Genomic DNA, 17,768 nt, shown 5'->3' with positions numbered 1-17,768 from the left:
ATCTGGGACCTGTGTTTCCATTCACACAAATCCTCTTCTTAAACATACATTCAGCTGAAAACTACATGCAAATTTGGTGGTTCTGCCTTGTATGTAACCTTAATCGAGACAGAAGAATTAAAAATGAGCAAAAATAATATCTGAAGAAGTTTGCTGAAGAGAGGAATTATTAACAAGGGAACAGATGAGATCTAGAAGCCTATAGTTATTTTCATTATTTTGGATGTGTGAGACATTGCAGTATTTTTTGGTTTGATCTAGCTTCCAGTTTTAAAATGTAAAGTGGTCTGCAAGCCTGAATGAATATTTGTTTAAAGCTTATTGATTAGAGTTTGGGTCTGAAATACAAATTCATTTGCTTTTGATCAGGAACCCAGGATTTCCATATGTTCTTCATCATGTCTTCTGTACATTTAATTATATCTGTACTGTCCCTAGACTATGTGTTTTAAGTATGAACTGTAGCACATGAACAAATATGTTCAAGTAAAATATATAAGGGGACACATTAATGTGGAACAGGTAGAAAGAAGGGACAATGGTGTAGCTACATTCTAAAACAGACTTCCGTTTTTGTTTTGTTTTTTCCAATTTATGGCTGAATATGTCATTCCCCACCTCCCTTCACAGTTCTTCAGTTTGGATTCACAACTATCTTTGTGGCAGCTTTTCCACTTGCTCCACTTCTGGCCTTACTTAACAATGTTATAGAAATTCGTCTTGATGCTTACAAATTTGTTTCACAGTGGAGACGGCCACTAGCTTCAAGAGCCAAAGATATAGGTAAACTATTTATCATTTTGCTCAGTATCACAATTTGTCTGATATGTTAGAATTGTGAAGCTATTTCAACAACAAGTAGAAAACTGAAATGTTCAGTTGAAGAAATACTGGTTATATAGATCTAAATCCATTTGCTCCTGTTTGATTGCTCCTACTTAAGTAAAACCAATATAATTCAGCTACTGATTTGGTGTGTACTAGTTGGGAGAAGAAGTTGAATTTAGGCCTAATAAAACTTTGGAAATAGGAGACAGAGACAATAATATTTTCAAAGGGGTAAAACGTATGACAATAAGTTTTCCTCAAAAATAACTGCCACCATTGCAGCCCAAGAAAGATAAGACACATTTTTCTTTCAATGAGCGGCAGTCAAAACATAGATCTTAAAATAGGACACATTGTAGTCTTCATCTTAGGAAAGAAGGAGATTTACAATGACAAGGAGGACTGGGTCTTGAGAGTGTGCTTATGAGGAGAGGGGAGAGGGAATGGCAAATATATCTATGCATCTATGTAAAGTCACTTTGAACTCATTTGCTGATGAGAGTATCAAGTTTATTAAAATAGTTACACAGCAGACATTAGTGAGATGTTGAACTTGCTCTGAAGTTTAAATAGAGCTACCCAAGGGACATCAGTGTAGTGGTTTGAGTGCTGGACTTGGAGTCCAAGGTTTGAATCTCCATACTCTCTCAGCCTAAAAGGACGGCCGTAGCTAACCTCCTGACATCTTGCCAAGAAAGCCCAATGTTAAAGCCATCATAAGTTACTTTGAAGGCATATAACAATAACAGCATCAGGCATGTGTACATCAGTGATCTATGCTTCTTTTCATAAGGTTGTTAACAGCTGTAAACAGAAAGGAAAAGGGGGAAAGTAACAAATATTAATTGCTCATGAAAATATATTGGCTGACATTTTTCAGTATACTTAAACTCAGTTATTGTTGTCTTTTTATTGATATATTTTGAATTGACATGTATTAAATAAAAACAAAAAAAAATTCAGTTACCTTTAAGTTAGTTTTGTTGAATTCAGTGGGTCTTACTTCAGGGTAAAGATACAAGACCATATGAAACACATTGATTTACTAATCACTTTCAGTTATATTTGCATTTGAATTGCTCATGTTTATGTTTATTTTTTTAATTACACAGGAATCTGGTATGGAATTCTAGAAGGCATAGGAATTCTCTCTGTCATCACAAATGCATTTGTTATTGCTGTAACTTCAGATTTCATCCCCCGGCTTGTTTATGCTTACAAATATGGACCATGTGCAGGACAAGGGGAGGCTGGACAAAAGTAAGTTTTTGGAAATGTGCCACCCATTCATCCAGCTGTCCTTGCACCAGCATGTCAAAGGATTAACCCAGCTTTTAGTTTATAAATACATAGGAACAAGACAAATACCTAGTTACCTAATGTGGTAATAGGGAAGAACTTTTACAGAGTAGTTATATGCAAATAAGTTCATTAGTGCAGAAAATTAGAAAAATAAATATATCCGGCTCTCCATAGCCACAGTTCTCCATCCAGGAATTCAACAATCTATAGCTTTTATATGGCTTGGGCCCAGGATACCTAAAGGACCGCCTCTCCCCGTACATTCCGCCTCGCACCCTCAGAACGTCTGGGCAGCAATTACTGAATGTGCCTGGGGCTAGGTTAGCCTCCACCACACGGAGGACATTCTCCACGGCTGCCCCAGCCCTTTGGAATACGCTGCCCACTGAGCTCCGCTCGACTACCACCCTGGCCCAATTCAGGAAGGACCTGAAAACCTTCCTGTTCCAACAGGCATTCCCCGACTAAAATCCTGTGGGCCTCCCTCCTCTTCCGTGGCCAAGAGGTTGGGCTATGGGGCTTTTATGCCTGTTATTTTAAATGGAGGGCTGATGTATTTGTATTTTAATCTTTTGTATTGTATGGATTGTTTTAATCTCTGTTGTAAGCCGCCCTGATCGCAGGAAGGGCGGGATATAAATAAAAATTTTATTATTTTATTATTATTATTTTTATATATATATATATATATATATATATATATATATAAAATCCAAAAAGCAAACCTTGATTTTGCCAGTTTATATAAGGGAGACCATTTTAGTACTCCATTGTATATAATGGGACTTGAGCATCTACGTATTTTGTTATCAGAGGGGGCGGGATCATGGAACCAAACCCAGTGGATACTGAGGGCCCACTATACTTCAGTTTTTCAATATGTTTTGTAGCACTGCTAAATCATCCAGCAATTTTAGAAGAAGAACCTAACCAAATAATAATAAGAGATGAAATCACAGGCCTAGCTATTAAATGTAGCATAGGAAAGCAATCAATTTGAACAACTTTTTAATAAGGGCAAGCCTTACAAAAACTTGGACTGGAGAAGGAGAATCATCCTGTTGGATGAGGAAAATATGATATGTGATGGAGATGTTCAATTTTAACAGGACAGACAGGTTACAAGGGGAAAGGCTATCAGGTGGGGAAATTCTGACAATTATGGTACTTATACATGTATGTTTGCATTTGAAATGTTTCTCCTTAGTTTTAAGGGAATTATATACCTCACTTTAATATAAGAATGTGATTATGCTGGCAATGGGTGTTTAATATCTTAACCTAATGAGATAAGGAATTCTTCAGAATGGGCATCTTTCATCATGCATTTATGAATTATATTTTCTATTTCCTGTGCACAGAAATAAGTTATCAGTGGTGCATCTTGAGGGGCATAGTTTAGATATCACTGCACAGTTTCGGCAGAGTGACAGAAAATGAGCAGGTGAAATTACAATTTGTAATTTCTGTACTGATAACTCTTTCGCTCCTGTCAAAGATTTAGCACTTCAGTACATGCTGAAGGGAAAGGGGGAAGGGCATAATGAATTGTGTGAAATTATTCCATCAGTTTAGAGATTTGGGGGCTGTACATACAGCCCTGAAGGGGTGGCCTCCAACTGCCCTTTTCCTAGCCAGATCGGGGCCGCAGCAACCTCACGCTGTGGCCCCAATCTAGCCTTTCCAGGGCGTGAAAAGGAGCCCCAAAAACTGGCTCCTTTTTGCACCCTGGAAAGAGTGTGATAGCCGTGGTGGTGTAGCTACACGTTGCTCCTTTGGAGCAGCGTAGTGACACTGCACGCTGTGTGGAGTGGTACACCTTGGGGGTCAGAGTCGGAGTGTGTGTTGTGAGTACAGTACACCCCAACTCCACCCCCATGCTAGCCCAAAGTGCTGGTCTTTATAGAGCCATAGTCAGGTCTGATTGTAAAGAGCTGGGCTTCTGTCTGTTCTTGCAAACATTGTATCTAATAAGCTGTATGGCATTGAAAGCCTAGTTTTTGCTTTGTTGTGTTTTTTCCTTCTCTGCAAACCCAATGGGGACAAAAATTTGAAACTGCATTGTTCAAAGTTTTTCGGTCTGCTTTGTTAGTATCAGCTTGTTCTTATGCAGGGAGTAAGCAGCTCTTCACTAAGAAAGAGCTGGCTTTATGTATCTCAGCACCAATATAGGCAACGTGTAATTTACTGTGCCTTTGAGGTATGTATGAGAACTGGGATACAGAAAACTGAAGTAAATTTGTCTGAACATTATCAGGTTTTATTACTAGGTCTATGACTGCATCGTCTTTGCCAAAGAAGAATTTATGTCACAAAGGTTTATTCAGAAATAATCACCAGTAATTCCTGACCAGAATGCTGACTTTGTAGACTTCAATTATGAGCAAGATGTGCTCACAGTTGATTGTATCCCACAAAACAAGTAGCCATGCCTACATCAAAGTTCCTTTTATGAGAAAATGACACATAGTGCTAGAGAAAATATTTGGGGATGAGTGGAAGTTGTAGCCCAGTTGCTGACACAGAGATACATCATTTAGTTCCAAACATGTGGAAATATGGCATGTCTCCCCTTCACCTCCGCGATCCAACTTTTAAGCTACTGCAATCCCTCCCCAATATGGACATACACTGACCACTAGGAAGGGGCAGCAGAGCAACAATTCAGCTATGTTCCTATAGCTGAATGCACTGTGGCAGGCCTCCTCCAGAGGTCCCAGAAGAGCATGTAATTGCTGCACATCCATTTATAAGAACATAGGTAGCTGCTGTTGTGTTGCTCACCTGCTCTCCAGTAAATGGCCATGTTGTGAGGGAGGTCTGTACCATTTGAAAGAGTGGGAGTGAGGGGGAGTTTGTTAGTTATGTGGTTGGAAGAGAATTCCAACCTCCACAATGACCAAAGAGGTGAGTTATGCAGGTGTGATTCAGACTTACACCTTTATAAGTCACTAAAAAGATGGCAGCCACTACCCGCTCCTGCTTTAAATCTTTTTTGGAAAAGCTAGTGTGTGCATGCATGTGTAGGGACTACTGATGGCAGATGCTTGGCATACTTTTCAGGAACAGTGTTCAACCAGCCAGATTCCTTCCCTTTCAAAGGCTTTTCTCTTTGGGCCCAACATTTAGCACATTATCCCACCTGATAAGCAAAAGCTTAGAAAATGTCTCTTTAAAATGTTACCTTCCTCAAGTAAGTGGCTGCCCAGCACTCATCAGCCAGCCAGATTTGTACTTTCAAAAGTGCTTCTTTGAAATGGGGGAGGACACATTTTCAGCAGAGCTTTGGATGAATTGTGGTCATAGACTGGGGAGATGATTAATATCTTAAATTGCATTGTAGAGAACTCAGGTTGCTGTTACTGTTTGTTGCTTATTGCTAAATCTTAGCTAAACCAAGGGGCACATTTTGCTAAAAACCTCAACCTCATTTCTTTTTGGAGGGCTCAAAATGAAGAAGAAATCCCTTCCCCCCATTTTTAATCTGGTCAGGCAGACACATCCTGACTGATGTTCCTTACCAATAATATTTCCATCCAAAAGAAGAAACTTTTCTCAGAACCATTGGAAAGGTAGTAGTGGCAGTGGAAAGTAGTGAAGGAGTTGTCTCAGAAAAGGCCACTTTGACACTCTAGTGAACTGCTGTGTTTGTTCCATTGTTCCCAGCTACCCATTGAATTGTAGCAACATTCATAATTTTAATGAGATATGTTTATATGAATGCATTTTCCTCAATAATACAATTTATTTTAAAATTTCTGTAATAAATAGCATTGAACTGAATGTTCGGTTTTGAGCATTTTAAGGGGGAAAAGGGGCTTTTTTTGGAGGGGGCACCCAAAATGTCACCCATGCCCCTATCCAATGCATATCTTTTTCATTCCAGTTCATGAGTCTGTGTCACTCTGCATGTTTTGCTACACTGGCCCAATTCAAATTGGTTTTCTAATCTTGCAGTGAGTTGTCATACAGATAATGAATTCTATGGGATGACACTTTTGAGGACAATCTACATGAATTGCACTTACTTTAAGTAGCTATATATTTTTACTGATAAAGCACATCACCAGATATCTGTAGTTTTTGGGCAGTCAGTAGGTGGCATGATAAATATTACATAGATAAATGAATAGCATGGTCACATGACCAAATTTCATTGGTTACATAACAAATGAGCAGCTATGGTACTTGCTTGACTGAAAGACTGATGCCAGAGAGGGAATGGCCCCATAACACAGGCAATTGGGACTTCAAACCCAGTGAAGGAGTTAAATATTGGTGTTTAGTGAACATTCATCTTCTCCCTGTTTGTTATCATAGTTGCAAAATAATTTTTATTGTTCTGGAATAATGAACTGAAACACACAATAGATTGAAGCCAAACGTACAAGTAGTAATAGCTAACTCACGTCTTACTGACTGCAACTACTCTAAAAGATTTGACCCCAACCCAATATGTGTCTCATTGAAACCAAGAAAAGCAGTGTAATTTTGCACAGTTCAGTTTCAGTCTAAAGTAATTGTATGAATAGCTGGTATCCTTACATAGGCATGCCCTCAAAATATATAATTTTCCATTGACTTATTCCTGAAATAAATCTATAACTGTAGGTTATAAAAGAAGCTTTTAAAATGAGTATTATCCCCTTGAGGTGATGAAAAGAACATGAAGTAACTACTTCAAAAACATGAGATCTTATGAGTGCTTTCAGAAAATATAGTATAAATCTCAGTAACTGATGTTCAGAGATGTAAATAGTCCTTGGGGAAAGCTGTTTACCCAGATCGTCACAAGTGATTTGAACAAAATATAAATCTCAGTAACTGACAGGTGCTTTCCATATTAGATGGAGGTTTTGTAACCACCAATAGAGGATTATGAGCTCTTCTCTGTCTGTTCCATATTACTTAATAATCCAGAGAATTTGGAGGTGGGATTGTCCTGAGATTTTATCAATACCTCTGAAGGTAAGAAAATTGAGTTGAACAGAGTTCTGACAATAAATTCTTGCTTCCCAGGTGTATGGTTGGCTATGTCAATGCAAGTTTATCAATATTTTTGGTGTCTGACTTCGAACGCCGTTCAGAACCATCATCAAATGGAAGTGAATTTTCTGGCTCACCATTAAAATACTGCAGGTAAATGCATAACAATACTACCATGTGGATCCTAACTCACTCCTCCTCTTCAGGGCAGTGGAGAGCATCTGGATAAAAATTAAAGGGGAAGGAAACAACAAGGACATTATTGTGGGAGTCTACTATAGACCCCCAAGTCAGACTGAGGAATTGGATGATGTCTTTCTAGAAAAGATGACCACACATTCAGAAAAGAGAGATGTAGTAGTGATAGGTGAATTCAACTATCCTGATGTTTGCTGGAAGTCAAACTCAGCCAAATCCTCCAGGTCTAGCAAATTCCTCACTTGCCTTGGAGACAATTTCATTGTCCAAAAGGTGGAAGAGGCAACAAGGGGATCAGCTATTTTGGATCTGATCCTAACCAACAAGGATGACCTAGTTAATGGGGTGCAAGCGGTGGGATCCTTAGGTGGGAGTGATCATGTACTACTGGAGTTTGTTATACAATGGAAAGGAGAAGCCAGGCATAGTCAGACATGCATTCTAGACTTAAGGAAAGCTGATTTTAGTAAACTTAGAGAAATACTGGGGGCGATCCCATGGTCAGGAATACTAAAAGAGAAGGGAGTTCAAGATGGATGGGAGAGATACTAAAGGCACAATTTCAAACAATTCCAATGAGGAAGAAAAATGGGAGATGTCTCAAGAAACCAGGATGGATGACTAAGGAACTTTCAACTGAGCTAAGTATTAAATGGAACATGTATAAGAAATGGAAAAACAGAGAAATCACCAAAGAGGAATTCAAACAAATGGCAAGCACATGTAGGGGTAACATCAGAAAAGCTAAAGCGCAGAATGAACTCAGGCTTGCTAGAGAGGTTAAGAACAACAAAAAGGGCTTTTTTGGATATTTCCGCAGCAAAAGGAAGAAGAAGGAAACGGTAGGGTCACTGTGTGGAGAAGATGGCAAAAAGCTAACAGGGGAGAGAGAAAAGGCAGAATTACTCAACACCTTCTTTGCCTCAGTCTTCTCAGAAAAGGCAAATGGTCCTCAACCTTAGGATAATGGAGCAAAAGACATAATAGGGGAATTTCAGCACAGAATAAGTAAAGAGATAGTACAGGAATACCTGTTTAACCTAAACGAATATAAGTCTCCAGGACCAGATGAACTACATCCAAGGGTATTAAAAGAACTGGCATATGTAATATTGGAGCCATTGGCAATAATCTTTGAGAACTCCTGTAGAACAGGAGAAGTCCCAGCAGACTGGAGGAGGGCAACCGTTGTCCCCATCTTCAAAAAGGGGGGGAAAAGAGGACCCCCAACAATTATCATCCAGTTAGTCTGACATCAGTACCAGGAAAGTTTCTAGATCAGATCATTAAACAGAGAGTCTGTGAACATCTAGAAAGCAGTGCCATAATCACAAAAAGTCAACACGGGTTTCAGAGAAAGAAGTCATGCCCGACAAATCTAATCTCTTTTTTTGATAAAATTACCAGCTTGAAAGATGAAGGAAATGCTGTGGATATAGTATATCTTGGTTTCAGTAAGGCTTTTGACAGGTTTCCCCATGACATTCTTGCAAACAAGCTAGTGAAATGTGGGCTAGACAATGTAACAGTTACATGGATTTGTAATTGGTTGACTGGCCAAACCCAAAGGGTGCACAACAATGGCTCCTTCTCATCCTGGAGAGAAGTGACCAGTGGGGTCCCACAGGGTTCTGTCCTGGGCCCAGTGCTATTCAACATCTTTATCAGTGACTTGGATGACAGAATTGGGAACATACTTATCAAATTTGCAGATGACACCAAATTAGGAGGAGTAGCTAACAGCCCAGAAGACAGGATTAAAATTCAAAATGACCTGAATAAACTCTAAAGTTGGGCCACAGCTAACAAAATGAACTTCAGCACGGAGAAATGTAAGATACTGCACTTAGGGCGGAAAAATAAAATGCACAGATATAGGATGGGGGACACCTGGTTGAACGAGACTACATGTGAAAGGGATCTAGGAGTCCAAGTAGACCACAAGTTAAACATGAGTCAACAGTGCGATACGGCAGCTAACAAGGCAAATGAGATTTTAGGCTGCATCAGTAAAAGTATAGTATCTAGATCAAGGGAAGTAATAGTGCCACTCTATTCTGCTCTGGTCAGGCCCCACTTGGAATATTGCGTCCAGTTCTGGGCACCACAATTTAAATAGGATGTTGAAAAACTGTAATGTGTCCAAAGGAGGGCGACTAAAATGTTGAAAGGTCTGGAAACCATGTCCTATGAGGAATGATTTAAGGACTGGGGATGTTTAGCCTGGAGAAGAAAAGGTTAAGAGGTGATATGATAGCCCTGTTTAAATACTTGAAGGGCTGTCATACTGAGGAGGGAGCTGACTTGTTTTCAGCTGCTCCAGAGACTAGGACCCGGAACAGTGGATGCTAGCTACAGGAAAAGAGATTCCACCTCAACATTAGGAAGAACTTCCTGACTGTAAGGGCTGTTCGACAGTGGACCAAACTCCCTCAGAGTGTAGTGGAGTCTCCTTCCTTGGAGATCTTTAAGCAGAGGCTGGATGGCCATCTGTCGGGGATGCTTTGATTGAGAGTTCCTTCATGGCAGGGGGTTCGACTGGATGACCCTTGTGGTCTCTTCCAACAGGGTAAGATTAAGCTTTTTAGAAGAAAAAGTCAATTAAAAGTTATTGGCTGAACATCCCTTTCTTTCTGTCATCAACATACAAGAGGAAGTAAGTATCACAAAATACATTCCCATCTTCTCCTCACCCATCTGTTAAAGAGTTTGAACTATCTAAATGCACAAGGAGCTTCTTACGATCCTGCTAAATTTGGTCACATCGGTTACGTGGTGCAAAATAGGTTCTTCTTTTCCTCTATTATTGACATGTACTTCATTAGCTACATTGCACTAAGATGGACATAGCTAATCTCCCCATTTGTTGTTTAGGTACAGGGACTATCGTGACCCCCCACATTCTCCAATGCGCTATGGATACACACTACAGTTCTGGCATGTCTTAGCTGCACGGCTGGCTTTTATTATTGTTTTTGAGGTGAGTTTCAGGACTGAAAAATATGGAGACTTGCACTGTATGGAATCTGGTTTTCCAGTTTAAAGCAAACTCAGTAATAAGATGTTAATGCATAATATTTTTTACTGTTGTGAAATGAATAAAACTTGGGCAATCAAAAAATATCTTATAAAATGGGCATTAGCAGACTAGTTTCATAAAATAAAGGCTGCAAACTAGCATAATCAATCTTATCAGGTTACTGGATAGTATGTTAGTAGATGCAAATGCAATCACATACCAAACTTACACTTTATGTGAAAGTGCATTTTACTGAAATCCAACCAACTTACCAAATTCAATCAGCAATATTTCAGTGACCGGTGAGAAGGATTCTGCACAAGTGAACAGGGATGCCATCTCAGCAACACAAAGTAGTGTTTCCCATCCTTGGTATAGGAGATGGATCCAGTTGCTAGCCAGTCTATCAGCAGGCCTATACATCACCACACCCTGAATGAAGGGAAAGAACATGGAAGTTACAAGATATAGAGCAAGGGCATGACTTGATCACATGAATTCCTCCTGCCACTTGAGGCAGGCATACACCCTGACCCAGGCAGGAGCCTGGAGACCTCTTCCCCAAGTGCTCCAATAGGGGCTCCAATTGGCAGAGCAGCAAGCCAACTCCACTTCTCCCTAGAAATGGTCTGAAGCAACCATGCCTGCCCCCATGAATTTGTAACAAGTAGGAGGGAAATAACATGAAACAGACAACAAACTGATGTCTGAGAGGCAAAATCACAGTGAGTATAATGACCATTTCTGCCCACAGGTAAAATTCCTGCCCAACCATCTTAGCCAGTGACTAACACAGTTTCATATCAATCAAAAATAATACCTTTGAGATGCAGGATAGAGAAAATCTTGACTAGCATCCAGGTTGGCCTGTGTCCAGACTCATGGAGGGAACTGCTCATCTAAGCTCTGCTGCCACTGGTAGGCCAAGGGAAAATGTCTCCAGTAGAAAGTGTGGACTTTCTGCCCAATGGGATGACAAAAGGACTTTTGCACTCTAGAAAGAAGAGAGCCCAGGTGCTCCACTTTGCTCTCAGTAAGCAGGGACCCAGGGTTATAGTGACAGCTGGGAATGAGGGACAGTTCCCCCTTGTTTAATATACACACATTCCTTTAGCAAAATCAGTAGATACAGATTAGTAAAACTAGTTAGTCATTGTCCTATGTCACTTAGAAGTGCATAGGTGTTCCAAATGCTGAAGTGAAAATCAGCAAAACAAAACCATAATATGTGTACAAAGAGACAATTGTAAAGACTGCACTTTTGTATTAAGCCTCATGTTGAGCTTGAATGCTTAATTCATACATTTTAAAAAACTTTTTTACAGCACCTCGTGTTTTGCATAAAACACTTGATTTCCTATTTAATCCCAGACCTTCCCAAAGATTTGAGGGATCGTATGAGGAGAGAAAAATATCTGATTCAGGAAATGATGTATGAAGCAGAATTGGAGCGGCTCCAGAAAGAACGGAAGGAAAGGAAAAAGAATGGAAAGTCTTATCACAATGAATGGCCATAACTAAACTGGGTGAGTCATTGTGGATTATAGAATATAGATTAGTGCTTCAGGGTGTTTCCAGATGAAACTTTTATTTTGTTATCACCTTGCCTTATTTGCAGAATTAGACAAAAATTCAGACGTGGTCATCTTGAATTTGTATTCCACCAGTGTTTCCCCATTGCTTCTTTTTGCTAGAAGAATACTGTACACTGGAGAAATGGGGAAAACAGCTTACACCAGTGATGGTGAACCTATGGCACGTGTGCCAGAGGTGGCACTCAGAGCCCTCTCTGTGGCCACATGTGCCATCACCCCAGCACAGAGTTTGCCAGAGTTCGTTACTAGAAAGCCAGAGGGACAGGGCACATTGCAATAAATAAGTGGGTTCTGGGTTGCAGTTTGGGCACTCGGCCTCTAAAAGGTTCACCATCACTGGCTTACACAATGTCTTTTGACTGATGTTGCAAAGTATATATAAAAAAATGCTGAGATCATTTGAGGAACTCTGTAACAGGTTCAAAAATTGTGGTGGCAAATAGGCAAGGTGTCTGTACATTTATCCTATATATATTCATTGGAGATGTGACACATGATCAGTGGGAGGGAGGAGTGAAAGAACACAAGGGGGGGAGGAATGGGGGAAATCTATGGTATTTCAATAAAGATTTTGGATGCTGCCTGTGCAAACAACCCTGCCCTCTTTTGGAGGGAAATAGTTCCATCTTTTCCCAAAAATATCCATAATCCCTTGTTTCAGATCACAGCCAATATATGGGAAAACCATTTTACAGATTTATATGATCTAACGGATAATTCAATGTTCAATCTAGAGCTAGATGCTGCAACTCTTCCTTTTTGGCCACCAGTTTCTAGCTCAGAAATTAAATGTCTAATCCAACAATTTAAGCCAGCGAAAGCCCTTGGTGCACACTATATTACATATGAGGTAATAAAGAATAATCTAGATTGGGGGATATCTATCCTAACCTCACTCTTTACTGCAATAAACCGTTTAGCAATAATTCCAAAGGACTGGGGCCTTGCTATTATAATTCCTATGTACAAGAAGGGTAAAAGAGATGACCCTGCAAATTGTTGACCAATCAGCCTACTAAATCAGATTAGCAAATTATATGACAAACATCTCCAGGTTAAATTAATGGATTGGCTAGAATTTGAAAATGTCCTAAAGGAGGAACAGGCAGGATTCAGGGCTGACAGATCAACAATTGACCATGCAGTGGTTCTACAACATTTAGTACAGAAGTATTCTCATGCAGGCCAACCTCTCTATGAAGCATTTATTGACTTTAAGTCAACGTTTGACACCGTCCCTAGATCTAGACTGTGGGAGAAACTTAAATACCTCAATAGACAAATGCCTACTTTTGCTGCTTGTCAAACTACATGAGAATTCCAGCTTGAAGGTGAGATGTAGTACACAAGGACATGTCACTAAGGAAATACCAGTTAGGAAGGAAGTCAGAAAAGGATGTGTACTGGCTCCAGTCCTATTCAATTATTATATAAACTCACTAATTTCCTTTTTGAGCAATTCCACTTTCAATCCTCCTAAATTAGCCAATAGACATATTAATTTACTATTATATGTGGACGACGCAGTTATTTTGTCATTGACTCCCATAGGCCTCAAGAGAGCATTAAAATCTCTTGCTCACTGTTGTGCCGAAGAGAAACTAATAGTAAATTACACCAAGACTAAGATCATCATCTTCACAAAATGTCCCAAACAGAGAAGTTGGATGTTGGAAAGACAGTCTCTTGAACAGGTTAAAACCTATAAATATTTGGGGATGGTATTCCAAGCTTCAGGAAGTAGAAATGGCCATTTAGAATATGTCATTCAGAATGCACAAAGAGTGGCTATTGCTATCCAAAACTATTTCTTTACTAAGGGAGCACAGGTTATCTCTGCGGCAATCAAACTTTTTATGGCCAAAGCTAAATCACAATTGTTATATGGGGCCCAATTAGGACCTTACAGTTGTTCAACTGCCCTTGAAAGAATTCAAACAAAATTCCTGAGAAGCATATTCCAGGTTGCCCGATGCATACCAAACGCTGTACTGAGAAGGGAAGCAGGGATTAGGAAAATCAACACTAGTCTGTGGATAAACATCTTTAATTACTGGCTAAAGTTAAATAATAATCTTGGTGGACTAGCCCAGCTAATTGTGGCAGATAACTATAATTCCTCTTGGGAAATAGCCATCTATAAGAAATTGAATCTTCTTGGACTATCTAGAAATACCATCTTAACGATAGGACTAGAGCAAGCAAAACTGGCCATAAAGCAAAGGATTCTAGACAATGAAGGGCAAACTAAAATTGCTACCTTTTCTAGACATTTAGAGATAATCAGTTGTCATTATCATCTCCAGTGTCTTATCTGTACTATGTAACCTAACCCAGTTTTAGAAGAGCTCTATCATTAGCTCAATTTAATGCTCTCCCAACTGCAGTATTAGATGGGAGATACAGGAAAATACGCTATGATTCACGGCTCTGTTCTTGTGACAATGGTGCTATAGAAACTACAGCTCATGTTCTCTTGTATTGTCAAGAGAAGGGCATTCACCATCAGATGATTATTCCTCTATTAATTAAATACCCTGGACACTCTGATACCTTTTATTTACATTATTTGCTAATCAGAATCCAGATGATGTACAGTAATGTTCCAGACACCCCACCCCCCCCCCCGCGTAAAACAAAAAACACGTATACAAGTAATGGGGCTCGTGCTCATGGCAGCACGTGACAGCGGTGCGCATGCACCATTGTTTCTTCTAGCGCACAGCGCCAGAAGAAGCAGCGTATAATGTGTCCGCATATAACGCAGGCGCACTGTAATTAAGGTAGCTAAATTCTGTTATGTCATATGTAAGATACATTCACAATTGGTCGACAATAATAGATAGAGTTTGACTCTGCTGTACACTCCTCAAATTGAATTTCAATAATAGTTTAATAATTGTGCTGTACAGTTATTATTTTATTGTTTTTTATTATTTTATATTGGTCAATGACTGAATAAACAGATTGAATTGAATTGATTTTGGATGCAAAATCATGAATATACAGGTAAAATCAAAACAAAACGTACTGGAAAGGAACAATACTTCCAGGGACTTTCTTCCTTTCTGGATGAGCCCATGGATAATCTTAACACATATGGAACATTATTTTATTAGGACCAACATGGATAACTATAATGTTTACAGTTTTCAAACTGCACTTTATGTCAGTTTGCAGAGTTCAACATGTCATTGATATCAATAGAAATGAAACTGAAAAACTGTTTAATTGCATTTTGAAATCAAAAATCCTTGGTGCAACAGACTTTTGACAAGTTTTGGGGGAGGGCATCTATGCACAGCTGTATGTTCTGGTTAAAAAAAATCTTCAAGAACTGCTTGACATTAGATTTCCTGACCATGTATTTTCTCTTTCCTGTGACTTGGGCACTAATTAGATGGCAACCCTGTATGTCTATCTCAACTTTCCTCTCCATAATGCCTAGAAGAAAACATCTGGCATTCCATTTCATGGAAAAGTAGGGAGCACTAACATGTCTGCCATTTTCAGATGGGCACACATACCTTCAAGACTCACCTTCACACATACCTTCAAGACTCTTGCAGGTTTCCCCCCAAAATGGCCTCATATTGCCTGAGGGAGGCCGAAAAGCTTCCAGGTATGTCTCTATAGCTGAGTGCACAACAACAAAGGCATTCTCCAGATCTTCTTCGGGATCCTGGAGGATGATGTCATGGTTATGCAACCCGCTATAGGGGCAGAGTCAGAGCATCTGGGCTGCTCCCAGAATCTGGCCCACAAGATGCCCCAGGGGAAGACATTGTAAGAAGGGAGATGGAACAGAGTTCTACCTGGGCAGAACTTTACACTCTTGTCTTCCATATAGGGTCTGAGCCATCAAATCTAGTTTGGGTATTGATATTCAGGGCTGACAATTATTTTATTATTATTATTATTATCATCATCATCATCATTATTTGATGATGTTATATTTAGTCAATAATATACAACTGACTAAATATATCATCATCAAAAATAATAATGTGATTGTTATTTGATTGCTATTTATTGTTATCATTATATTTATGTGTATAGCAACTTTTCCCAATCTGGGACTTAAAGTAGTTTATGAAAGTTAAGACTAATGCAGCTAAAAGCTTCAAAAGTTAAAATATAATTAAACAAAGAACTCTGTTTCTAAACTGCATGCTCCCTCTGACTCCTGTGTTAAATAAAAATATATAAAATCAATTAGCAGTCTTCTAGCAACAAAAAATGTAGATCTGGATGTAGTTACAGATGCTCAATAGTAATTAATTTCATTTGGCTAATGTGCTTAAATCTGGCGATCTATATTAATAATTAAATGCATCTAGTTTTTTCCCTATGTATGTGCTAATTTGTTCTTGTTGCATATATTTGCAGGTAGCAAACCTATATTCTGTTTGCTTATTCCAGTTCAACAAGAACACTACCTTCAAGAGAATGAAAAAAAATGCAATCTCAATGCATGCCACAATATGAAATAGCAAACAGGAGAGAACATTTCAAGGAGTTAACAACTGTGAAATCATTTTTGCAACCTAGTATACGATTGCTATTCATAGACCATTCCAGGCAAAAAAAAAAGAAGCAGCAGCATGTTAGTCCGGTTTTTAAAATCAAAAAAACTTGTATACCGTGGACTATTTTTCAGCCTGTTTGCTACTCTTTTGCATTATGTTCCATCTCACTTTTTCAACTCTTCATAACAGTAAATATACATACAAATCTGAATACTTTAGCAATGCCTACTACAATAGCATTTCCTACCAAGGTACCATATACATCAGACACACTGTTTACAAAACATATTACATGTTTTTGTTTATATTTGGGAGGGGAGGTGTTATATCATATATATGTATAATATATATAAAGTATATAGAGATTGTTTATTTGTAAATAGCAAAGAATAAAATAAACCTATGGTGAAGAATGTCAAAATTTCACTTTAAAAATATCATCTATGTAAAGCCATCTTTAATGCTTCTATAATGTGAAACAATAAACTTTAAATATAAATTATGGATGAAATTCTTGTCTTTTGTATCCTAGTTATTTTACAAAACAAATGTAAAATGAAATTGGTAATTTACCATGGCATTGCCTTTTTAAACCTGATCAACTGACTCATGATGGGACCACCTTAGGAAGCATTTGCTCTGAGTATAGACTTACCTAGAAATTAAGATAAGTATGAGAGAGCCTTCGACTTCACATAAGTATGAGAGCTTGTCCTCTTGCATCTTAAGATATTTGTCAAGGAAGCTAAAGCTACAATGCCTTTTCTGCAGTGGCGCTCTGATTCTGAAATTATATCTCAGCCTGATTCTTTTTTAATTTCTCTTTTCACTAGAAATTTAAGGCACTTGTATTTCATTGGTGTTCTAATGGGAAACATTTGATTTTATTGCTAGCTTTCTTGCAGCACTTTATGACTTTTGTTTTTAAGCACTGTTAGTGTAATGTATTTTGTTATTAATTTTAGAAATTGTTACTGTTGTTATACTTACATTTTTTAATTCGTATTACAGGCATACCTCTGTTAACAAAGAAGCTCCTTTTAACAAAGGAGATTATTACACAATGCTGAAAAGTAAAATTTTAACAGAATAAAAGCATTTTGGCTGGTACTTATCACACAGTGTCATGTCCATCTTGCTGCTGCCTTGCGTTCAGTTTGTTACTGTTGTGTACCTTTTCACTGACAGGTAAAACCCATCAATAGGCTCTCAATCTTGCCGCTACTCCATTTCTGCCTTGGTGTGGTAGGTCCCTTCCACCGCAATTTTACTTACCAGGCAGTCACGTGGTATGAGTGGGCATGATTCTTC

The 17,768-nt window shown here is 38.8% G+C and overlaps 2 protein-coding genes across 7 annotated transcripts in view; one reads left to right on the top strand and one right to left on the bottom strand.

Annotated features, from left to right (window-relative positions):
- LOC149312058 (anoctamin-4) overlaps positions 1-16,904 on the top strand; it is a 186,539-nt gene extending 169,635 nt beyond the window's left edge. For 5 of the 6 annotated variants that reach the window (XM_089523859.1, XM_089523858.1, XM_089523857.1 and 2 more), the window contains 6 exons: positions 631-783; positions 1,941-2,088; positions 7,150-7,269; positions 10,189-10,294; positions 11,659-11,859; positions 16,318-16,904. In XM_089523859.1, coding sequence (XP_089379985.1) covers positions 631-783; positions 1,941-2,088; positions 7,150-7,269; positions 10,189-10,294; positions 11,659-11,850 — 719 coding nt within the window. In that variant the 3' untranslated portion in view covers positions 11,851-11,859; positions 16,318-16,904. Of the gene's footprint in view, positions 1-630; positions 784-1,940; positions 2,089-7,149; positions 7,270-10,188; positions 10,295-11,658; positions 11,860-13,479; positions 13,623-16,317 lie in introns of all 6 variants that reach the window. The other variant, XR_016281224.1, reaches the window with a different exon arrangement.
- LOC149312057 (sodium-coupled monocarboxylate transporter 1-like) overlaps positions 1-17,768 on the bottom strand; it is a 104,941-nt gene that overhangs the window by 43,179 nt on the left and 43,994 nt on the right. The window lies entirely within an intron of this gene.

This window comes from Sceloporus occidentalis, unplaced genomic scaffold (assembly GCF_023333645.1).
Source record: "Sceloporus occidentalis isolate IW3139 unplaced genomic scaffold, rSceOcc1.0.p SCAF_5, whole genome shotgun sequence".
Classification (NCBI taxonomy): Eukaryota; Metazoa; Chordata; class Lepidosauria; order Squamata; family Phrynosomatidae; genus Sceloporus; species Sceloporus occidentalis.
This window is presented reverse-complemented; position numbering and strand designations above follow the sequence as displayed.